The 11,565-nt window shown below is 40.4% G+C and overlaps 1 protein-coding gene across 5 annotated transcripts in view; it reads right to left on the reverse strand.

Annotated features, from left to right (window-relative positions):
• lpp (LIM domain containing preferred translocation partner in lipoma) overlaps window positions 1–11,565 on the reverse strand; it is a 144,823-nt gene that overhangs the window by 22,422 nt on the left and 110,836 nt on the right. For all 5 annotated transcript variants that reach the window (XM_032526751.1, XM_032526754.1, XM_032526750.1 and 2 more), the window contains one exon: window positions 5,155–5,324. In XM_032526751.1, coding sequence (XP_032382642.1) covers window positions 5,155–5,324 — 170 coding nt within the window. The remainder of the gene's footprint in view (window positions 1–5,154; window positions 5,325–11,565) is intronic.

Raw genomic sequence — 11,565 nt, forward strand, 5'->3', positions numbered from 1 at the left:
CAAAGGTTTTGGGTCAGCACATGAAAACATGCTGTTGATGTTATCCTAACCTGGTTACATTATTGGAGACCCAGCTACTAACATGCCTAGCTATTATGGAATATATTTCACATGAGCGCTTTCTTGGAATACACTTAGTAGCACCAAAACTCCAAACTGCTGTCTCTCAGCAACATTAAGGGACGGCTCGCTGGGTGGCGTTAGCACACGCACTCATACTTTAGGTCTCATCATGTGTGCAAACATGGAATGGGGGAAGCTGTGAGACACCTCAGGCTGGGGCCCGTAGTTGTCACATTAACAAGATTAGACGAAGCACTCCATGCAAAACGAGACATTAATTGAACGTCTGTAGAGTTTATCAACGTGGTTGTGTATTCAAATAAGCAGCGATATGTGCTCTGTGGAGGCAAGCCACGGAAATGCACAAGGACAAAGGCTGATTACTGCTGTGCAATTTGTGGGCCCGTGGTGTGACTGAGGTTGGTGAGACAGAGAGATAGGAGGTTGTAAAATCAGGAAGTAGACAGGAGATAATAACAGATGTAAGTGACTTCCTGCACATTACTAAAAGGAATTAACGGTATCGAGACAAACCGTTTGAATGAGGCAAATCTCCCAGCGGAAGAGACAGATATCGCCAATACAAACGCAGGTATTGTTCCACGGAATATGTAAAGTCTGAGCCTAGATAAAAGGGGGCTGCTGATTGCTTACTTTGATACATGGCAGAAAACTTTAAATGGATGGAATCAGCGTGGTGTGCAAAATGTATTCCTGCAATTCCTGGTAAAGGGATTAATAGATTTTTGCATAATATGACACAGATTCTACACACAGTGAGTTTCCTCAGGCACCTGTTGTACCTGTAAGATATATCACATCAAATGTGATATTGTGCCAGAGGGCGTCAGTGAAATCTACTTCACACTTACAGTTTATAACATATGGGATGGAAATATAAAATGGAAATATAATCTTGATTCCGGCAGGTGCACTAAAAATCTATGTCCAGACAGGTTAAGAAACTAACTAGATTATGCATTTCAAATAAATTAGTTGATAACACTTAATGATAATGTCCATAAATTATCTTGAATTCATCCATGAAAAAGCATAAATTAATTAATTAATGTAGTACTTCATGAACTATTGGTAATTTAAAACAATCAATAGCATCTCATTCATGACTTAATGCAGGAACAATACCTTAACTACGGCATACGTTAAGGTCTTTCAATCATCAGGATTTCTGATTTTTTTTATGTTCATGTCTTCTTCATAGGTAAATCTGTAGTTAAAGTGACAGGCTACAGAAACTGAATTGTAGTGTTGTAATCATAATCAACTAAACATTACTTCTTATTACTTCAAAATGTTTGTGGCCCCTCAAATAAAGTGCTGATCTGCTCCATATTTAACAATGATAAATAAGATATGATGAATAGTGGCATGTGCAGCAATCATCTTTGTGACCCCTCAATTAAAAAGTAGTTAGTATAAAGTAAAATGAATGAATATCCTACTTGGGTGAGCATTGTTCTCAGGCATTAATGTTTACATACCTTATGTTGTTTTGAATAAAGCAACTGTAAAACATATCTGTAGTATACTGTATTTGTATCAATGTAGTGACCTCAGTGTCATCAGTATCAACACACTCCTTTAATTCTTAATACATTTAGAGTTTGTATTTATTAATGTTAAGATGGAGCAGGTCAGCACTTTGTTTGAAGGGCCACAAACATGATGCCGTGATGATTGGTTAACCATGATAACAGCGCTACAGTTCTTTAGAATATCTGCACACTGCTGTGACTGGTCCCTTCTTTAAAGAAGTCATGAATACCATTAATAAATCAGATATCATGATGATTAATTGATGCATTAATTAAGGTATTGTTGCTGCTTTATGTCATGAATGAGATGCTATTAATCGTTGTACATTACCAATACTTCATGAAGTACTCCATTAATTAATTCATGTTTTTTCATGCATTAAGCATGCACGAATTCATGATAATTCATGTAACATTATTATAAAGTGTTACCAATTAGTTTTTACTTTTCCCTTATCAGAAAATTACATTTTTTAAAACATTTTTACACTGACTTATTCAAAAAGCATCAATCAAGAATACACATTTTAATTTTACTAGATTAATTTCTGTAATTTAATACATGCAATATGAATGAAAGGCCAGTCCACTAAGTTCAGTTGGAAGATGGAAACGGGGAGTTGATAATACGGGTCTGGGATGCTGCCAACGCTGCAACGTTGCTCTGAGAGATTCCTAGACTGACTGACTTGAAGTTTTCCCCTCTCTTTGGGATACGACATTTCTCTTCGGGGACTCAACTCTCACATTCATTCTCTAATCGTACAGAGGCATGTGACCCTGAGGATGGTAATAAAAGAAGAAGAAATTACTTTCATTAAGAAATTCAGATTTTCCCCATCCTTTTGATCTTGTGCCAGAAGAACATTTATGCTGATGAAATGCATAAATAAAGTTCTTAAATTATCCCGCTCCTCTTTAGCACATGTATCAGAGTTGGAGAACTTCCAGACAAGACAACTACAATTACAGTGAGTGCCTCTAAACAGGAAGGATTAAAGAGGTGGCCGGCCACTGGTTTAAATTCCAGACTTTAAAAGTGTATTTCAATCCACTTCCCGCAAGTGCTGCGAAGACACGTTGTATGTGTGTGTTCATGTCATATGTCAGAAGAATCGACAATATCAGTGCGTGTTTGAATTTATTTCTTTAGGACAAATAATCCTCATTCTGAGATCTTTCCTGAAAAGCAAAAACTTTATATATCAGGAGTTATTTTAAGCTGCCCTGGTCATCAAGATGCTTCATTCCTCCTCGCCATAACCAAAGTCCTGACCTTCTCATTAACTAGCAAACTGCAAGCTGCTACAATCCCAATCATCACTCTTTAAAACTTTCTTTTCTACAATCTGCAAAGTGGAACGCTGTGGACCTTTTCCAAACATAAGCTGTAAATTATCTAAATTTTCACATCCTGTCGTTTAAGAGCGCCCCACATATTTACCATCACAGTAATAGCATTGTTATAGGAATGCATTGTTAAAAAAAGGATCCATGTCTAATGCAATCCTCTTCCCTGTCCAAACTTGGTGCCTACATTGCCCACAATGCAACTTGGAGCTGCTGGCCTCAAGCAGAGATGAGGACTCAGGGCTCCATGAAGCGCTCAGCCTTGCAGACAAATTTTGGCCAGTGGCCGTAGCACCGACAAATCCCCCGCGGGCCAAAAGGGATTTTCCCCGTAGGCCACCATTGTAAACGAAACGTCTGTATACAGTTGCCAGGACAACCCGAAATGCAAACAAGAATTTTTAATCCACTTTTTATTTATATTTGAAAAACTTCCCTCGAGCCAAGAAAAGTGATTTAAAAAACCTGTGACGTCACCAAAATATAAACTGGGCGGGGCCAGCGGGAGAAACCCTGCTGAGCACATTCAGTTGGCTAAGGGGTCCTGGACTTCTCTGCCCCTCCACAGCTCCAGATTTATTCTGTTGTTATCACTTGAGGACATTTATCAGAGTTCACACAGCTTAGAACGCCAACACAGAGACAGAGGACGGGGACGGACATGCACATACGGCGGAATTTCCTGTTGCACCATTGCAACTCCCGTGGATTTATGAGGACTATGGTTACCTGGTCCTCAGATCTCTGCAGGACTAGATCTTTTTTAGCAGAGGCACCGCCCAAGACAATTGTGATTGGTTTAAAGAAATGCCAATAAACCAGAGCAAGATTTCTTCCCATCACTGCATCGCTCACTCCCGGCTTCACGTAGCTACTTCCTGTCTCAGCTTCCAGGAATGACCTGGAACTTACCCAGGATGCCGCTGACAGTAAGAAACCTTGACTGGACCGATGACAAAAGTAAAACCATGTTCAAATGAAACTGAATGACAGAAACACTTCTGCAAAACTATTTTCTTGTCTTTCCTAACAATATTGTGCCAGGAAATACTTTCATGTGTGTTGCTCAACATAGCGACAGGAAAATAGGTCACAGTTTTGGAAGAAGGAATAAAAAAAATAAAAAAACACCCACAATTAAAAATAACGGCAGAGACCTTCTGGGATATCTCACCGCCAGTCATTTCTTTAGTCTGGTCAACGTTTGACCAGATGAGTGATTCAGAAAAGTAAAAATGAGGAAACAGACGAGACATAATCTTCAGTGTTATGTAATCCACAAAGAGAATGAACACCATGTAACATTCCAATATTATTTAATAACTCTAGTGCAAATAAAACCATATCTGACTGCTTATCAGCTGCAACTCCAGATAGTTATGCATCAGCTCACTGAAAAAATGAAAAACAATATTATCATCTAATTTACCGAAAAGAGATATCAAAAACAAAAATCCTCTTTTATAAAAAGACAATAAATGCATCCCATTGTTCCGTGGGAACAAACGAATGATCTATCAGGTTGGCCTGGGCCAAAAAGAGTCAAGTGGTGGGCAGCCAAGACAGGTTTTTACACTAGCCTTGTGTATTTGCGGCTCATGACTATCACTAAAGTTGAATCTGAAGCCAAGCTAATTCATTTCCTAGCTGCTAATAACATTTGATGTCACTGTCAACACTAGAGACCATGTTGCGATGGGATCACACCAGCCACGACTCCACATGGTGCCAGTGGTGTAAAGTGTGAGTGCTAGCACCTACAGTTACTGAGCTAATGGTAACTGCTAGTCTGCTAACGCATTCAAAGAGCTTACATTTTGACATCAAACTCAAGACACTGCACACTTAACAAGACAAATTAGTGACATTGCTCACAGCATCTTGTCTGTGTTCTTCAACAGTTTCTGTCATTGAAGTTGTGTAACTGCAAGTAATCACTTTCAGGGAAATGCACCATTAAAAGACAGTTTCACTGAGTGACCAAAAACAAAACTGAGCCCAAACTAAAGAGGAAATGAAGATGTGTGTGGTGAGAGGTGACAGCTCGTCAGGTTTTTGATGAAAACATAATATGGTTGCCCAAAGTGTAAAAAATAAATAAAAATAACACTGAACCTGAAACATGGACACAGAAATAACCAGAGTGAGTCAAAACGAGATGGTGAGGCAGAAAAAAGAGACTTACAATATAGCAAGGCTCACAGTAAGCTTTCTTCTCCACAGCGTAGAAGGGCTTGCCGCGCAGCTTGCTGCTGCAGGTCATGCAGACGAAGCAGTCAACATGGAAGACCTGGTCCATGGCGGTGCAGCCGGTGCCTTCACCCACTACGTTCTCTCCACAGCTGGCACAGCGCCCTGGGGAGAGGGAGAGGAAGAGGAGGGGAGGCTGAGGACAGATTCAGTAGAAATTCACACATATTCCATCAGGAAACAAACACAAGGATCAAAACAAAGGATCCAATCGTGTATTTTATAATGTAGGAGAGCTAATAAACATAATGAATGGCTGGGTTGGATGATGTGGAGAAAATCAAATATCACAATGTCTTTGATCAAATACTTCAATGTTGCTGTTGCCACGATATTGTAGGGTTGACTATTGGTGTTATCACAAAATATTTACACATTGAGATTTGTCATGTGCAGTGTGGATATGATGACTACGTGGGTAAATGCAATAATAAAACAGCTGGAACAGAGGAGAACAGAGGAGAAAAGCAGCAAATCTTGAGTTATGTCTCCATTATTCTTGCTTGATAAATGGGTTGAGACCTAACTGACACTATTGCTGATGAACTTTCTGCTACAGGATCCATAGGCTGACCATGAATCCACTCATACTACCATGTTCCAAAAATCTGGAGCTATCCCTTTAAAAGCTTCATTTCCTGATGTCAGAAGTGCCTAATCTTCATTTCTGTTTCAAACTGTGGATAAGGAAGGATTAAATACTATAATTATGGCACATTAAAGAAACTATACACATCACCAAAGTGTGACATGGGCGACATCTATTTAAAAACGAAAATCAGGCTTTAAATGATAAAAAAAAAACTTTAGAAGTACAACTAAGTCTTTGTAAAAGGGGCACAAGTGAACTGATATTATTGCGCCAGAAAGCGCCTGGTTGCATATTGCGGGACATGGCATTTGGATATCTTTAACTGAGTTGGAGATATCTTTAATTGAGTTTAAGATGTCCTCGACTCAATGCAAGTTATCTTCAACCCAATTAATAACACTGTCAATTTAATTACTGGTATCTTACAATAATAGGGTTTAAAAAGATATCTGAGAATGTTTTATTTTTTACACATCTGAGAAGAGATGCAATCGCTCAGAGGAAGTATGATACAGTATATTTAATTAATTCAAGTTCAGTTGTTTGGATCATTTTTTGTTCCTTTTCATTTTTTGCTTCATCTGAAGGCTGATTTGGGGCGATGATTGACACTCTGTATGTTCTGAACAGAGCAGTTCAAGCGTGTTACAGACAGAGGCGAGACACTAACCGGGGGGAGATAGAGTATCTGATGCTTGCATTTTCACAGTTCCACTCGCTGTTTTTCGTATCAAAAAATTCAAACGGAGTGTAAAGGGGAATCTGTCTCAGGTATCAGCACAACGTGTGGAAGTCATATGTTGCTGAGATCAAATATCTGCTTGACTGCAAGAACCGCTAATAGTATTCTAATCTCAAATAACTCATTATCTTATTGTCGGCCTCTGTGCAAACTGAGAAAAGTTGCTTAACGACTGACTGGAACTGCAACTTTTCCAGTGAGATTTCATAATCCTTATTGAAACACAGATGTTTGTGGCTTCTATTACACCGAGCGTCATCGGGTACTGACTGGAGAAACCAAAAGGCCTGACAGAAGACATTTAGCTGTTAACAATTTGAGATCCTATCACAGCAGCATTTTGTACATTAATTTAGCAACTGCTGTCATCCACAACATATAACGCAGACAAGTTATCATGAAAAAACTGCTATTGGTTTTCATCTGTTCCCACAGCTCTATACACACCTCAATTATGGCTGCGTTACCTACTGTACAGGGAGGCAGATTAAACAAACTAGTGAAGGCACGTCTCGGGGGGACATGTGGGTGTCAGCGGAATCACAAGCAGGGTAATCACTTCAGAGAGCCAGAGGGAAAGAGAAAGGGAGAGAGAGCGAGCGAGCGGGAGACAGAGACGGCGCATGCCGAGCCTGTTAGTGGCTTCAGATCACAGGCCATCTTCAGTGAGTGGATGAGAATGCCAAACATGTCCCACAGGGCTCCCACTTTATACAGCGAGAAGGAAACCTCTCGGAAATCCTTCTCCTTTTGGCAGTCTGTGATTGCGACGGCCCTCAGGAGCTATTTGTGAGCAACTGTGTGTACAGTGTACAGTTTTACCCACGCACCCACACACACATGAAAAAAAATCTCTTTGCACCAGACATGGCCCACATGAAGACACATGTATCATATAGTGCATGCAGAGCCACAGACATGTCATGCCATGCTGCGTGCACACATCAGCAGCCCACACATGAATTGATCATGACATGATCATGGAACTAAGAGCAGCAGATCTGAGGCTGTTTACAGTTGGCCCATGAAACCACTGTGTGCCTTTTCATTTCTAAATATGACCTAAAATATAAAAAGATAAAAAATAATCAAATTATTTTGGTTAATTTTGACATCACAATTACTCATTGACTTCTGGAAAGATGTTGCATTTATTGAATAAAAAAAAAACAGAATTTGCACGCCCCTTCTTGCTCACCAAACGCTGTTCCTTTCCCTCCGCCATCTTCCCTGCCGCTCGTTTTTAAACAGCACAACAAACAGGAGCTCGCTTGGTGGGGGGGGGGGGGGGGGCGTGTCATTCACAATGCAAGACAAAAAGAAAGTTTACTAGAAAAACATAATGTGCAAGATAATCATTTTTCTCGATTACATGTTATTTTGTGATCGTTAGGAGCTGAGGTCCAAATCGCGTCAAAATTTGATTAAACGCATTCTTTTAATAAGACTCTAAAAGCATGATACAACTGGCACGGCAGGGGCCCCCGGTTAGCTCACCTGGTGGAGCGGCCGCAGCATCGACTCCTGCGGCCCTCTGCTACATGTCCTTCTCCCCCCCCCTCTCTCTCACTATATATATATATTATATATATATATATATATATATATTCTATATATAAGTTCTTTGGTTCTGACCTGAGGTATTCATTTTACTATCACAGAAGACAAGGATGCTGTTTCTAAAACAGTTGCATATTAATTATTTATCAATCAATGATGATTACTCAACGAATGGCTTCAGCTCTAAGCTCTTTTGTAAGAAAGGAAATTAATAACTTTATTTTATCCCAGGTCCCTGTGATGTCTCCCATCATGCCAAGCTTTTACAGTAGACTAGACGATGGGCTCCGAGGATGAAAAGTAAATCACAGTAATTATTACTATGATGTGTCACTGTGTGATTGGCCAAAGTTCAATCTGTTAGGATTTAAGATTAATTATGTGATAGTAAGGTATGGATGTAATGATTAGAAAAGGAGAACATAAACTAGAGTTTAAATGGTTAATCAATTATCTCAATTGTTGTCAATTTATTGAGTTGTGAATGAAGTCAAATTTGAACCAACATAGCGTGGTGGTCGAGTTATCCCACTTGAACTGAAAGAACTGAACATGTTCTTTGTGTTATATCAAGCCTTCTTCTACAACTATATCTTTCATTGTGGGGTGAGAAAATAATTCCACAAAGTGTAAAAATGTAAAGCTTTCAGTACGTCTGAAACTTTTTTCCTCAAACAGTCTTACTGTATGATAATAGGCAGAAGTGCAGAGTGTTTTACAATGCTTCACATCAATAATTTCACACATCTGCGTCGGAAGCAAGCATTTTCAATTTTGAGACACTACTTCAATTGACGTCTTGAATAATACAGGACAGCAATTGAAGCAACATCGTATTTACCCCTGTGGAGATGATCGCAAATACTTTCGAACTATTTCAGCTGGGCATAAAGGAATCATGAAAGGCCTCCCCGCTCCCCAGCGTCCCTTTGCACGGGGAATGGAACCACAGTCTTAATATCAAAACTTCAAATAGTTCCTGTAGAACCAATGCAATGGTGACGGGGCAGGAGGGGGGGGGGGAGTTCATTTACACTTTACTCGCTTTCTTTCCTTTTATTCCTCAACCCTTAGAAGTGTATTCTCTCTGTTATATCGAAAGTCAAAAGAAGGACTGAAGAGAAAATCTTTTCTTCTTTTCTCTTTTTTAAAGAAGCACATTCCCTGTGAGCTATAGAGGCTTAGAATGGTTAGACAATTTAATTGGATAAAAGGAAAAGATTAAAGAGGCCCTGACTCTGTTCCATAAATAATTGATTTCTAATGTATTTGTAGTGGCAGTGAGACGCTGTTGTTTGGGAATGGGGGATGTTGAGTGGCAGAACGCTTCAGATTTCCCTCAGTCTTTGCCTTCTTTGTTTTTTCACGCCGTGATATTGAAGCAGCATGAAAGGCAGAGAGGGAGCACACTTGCAGCTCAATTTGATCTTACATCGTCACAAATCAAAGATCGTGCATGTAAAGAAGGATCGCAAGGAACTTTTTTTGTGGGAGACCAAAACTTTTCACACTATGTTACTAAAGAATACAATTCTGCTGGTGCAACCCTTGCAAAGCCCAAAGGCAAACCCGGCAACTGTAGCTCGTATCCAAAACTAATAAAAGAACCACCAAACCCATTTTGGGACTGCAACTAAAGTTTTGTGCTTGGATTTAAATATCCGATAGATTTGGTGGTAAAAACACAAAACATGTGTTGTGTTTTTGATAGCAACAACACAACAATACTTAAAGGATTGCATTAACACAATGAACGTGATAACAACAAGCTAATAACTCCACAAATGTTTTGACACGTAATTAATAACATTACATGTCAATCAGCTGACGCTTTTATCCAAAGCGATTGCTGTTTATATCAGAGGTCACACGCCTCTGGAGAGATAGGGGTTAAGTGCCTTGCTCATTGACACATTGGTTGATGTATCCCAATGGGAATCAAACCCAGATCTCCCACACCAAAGGCATGTGTCCTATCACCACCGGGTAATGGAACATCCAGGGGGTCACCAGACCTGCCAAGAGCCACGTGGCTCGCTGCAGCAGGGTGAGGCGTCAACGCTCCGATCCACGGGGAGACCCCCGCTGGTCCTTGAAAACATGATGTAGTCATCAGGCATCGTTTTGATTTCAACAGTTCTGATTCCAATTCACATTCTTTCTTTTCAGTTCCGGTTCTTATTGACTCTGTAAGGGGGGCTATAACCGGTCACATGCTTAATTTCCCAGATAAGAGTAACGTATTATATTGATTTAGTGGTGAGTTACACTTTTATCTGGCTTTTTCCATGTTTGTTTTGTGATCATTTTTTTTTATTTAAAGAACCAAACACTCCAAAACAAAGAGAGGAATTACGGGAAAGAGGGAGACACGACAAGAACACGACAGCAGGAACAATGTCTGCAGCTCACAGACACACACACACACACACACACACACACACACACAGACACAGGACACAGGACACAGAACAGACCAAACAAGACACACACACACACACACACACACACACACACACACACACACACACAGAAGTGAGACGGCCGTAGCTCAGATCTACAGTTCTTTTGAATGGAAAGTTCAGATGCGTCTCTCAATAAGTCATTGTGAATTGAGTTACTACTGTACTACAAATACCACGCGAGAATTAGAAACTTGAAAACAATCCACTTTAGAGTACATTTACAACAGATATAAAAATGCTTAACTATGGACAATCATGTGATTTATTGCAATCAAATATTTTACGCCCTAATGAACACACAGATATGTGGCTACAGCTAATTATCTTGCTCTATTTCACATTTTTGTTGGACTTCAATTTTGAATTAGTCTATCCACTGATGCAGCATCCATTTATTGTGACACTTTTAAAAAGGTGGGCCAAACAAAGCCACAAAGTTGTGATAACTTCCTCACACTTAATTAAAGGGATAAACAATAGGTCAGCGTGTGGTAAACAGCAGAAAATAACATTAGGGGTGGAACTGCCAGCTAGTGAACGGCCAGAGGCCCCGATTTGTGCACTGTTTCATCTCTTTCCCCTCTAGGTTAATCTACTTTGTTGCTTTAGATTGCCCTCCATGTAGCCTGACAATGCTGTGGCCTTCAGTTGCCTTAATATGACAAGAGGAATAGCTGTCATTGCTGCATTTCAATCTCTGAATGCCTCTTTCCTAACCCCTGCCTTTAATCTCATTCCCAATGTCAGCAAATAGCAATCTGCAGAACTGCTGCGGCGATGGTGGAGGACGGAGGAGAGGCGAGCCTGTGCCACTAAGCATTACTGCTCGGCCTGTCAGGGCCCGGGGCGTCCCAGCGAGGGGGTCTGAGTGTAGGTTACATGTTTTGGAAGCAGGTTGGCAGGAGCGACATGGAGGGGTGCCAGGGAGCGAGCGGGGCTGGCGAATGGGGTGAGAGAGAGAGAGAGAGAGAGAGAGAGAGAGAGAGA

Source organism: Etheostoma spectabile, chromosome 9 (genome assembly GCF_008692095.1).
Source record: "Etheostoma spectabile isolate EspeVRDwgs_2016 chromosome 9, UIUC_Espe_1.0, whole genome shotgun sequence".
Taxonomy (NCBI): Eukaryota; Metazoa; Chordata; class Actinopteri; order Perciformes; family Percidae; genus Etheostoma; species Etheostoma spectabile.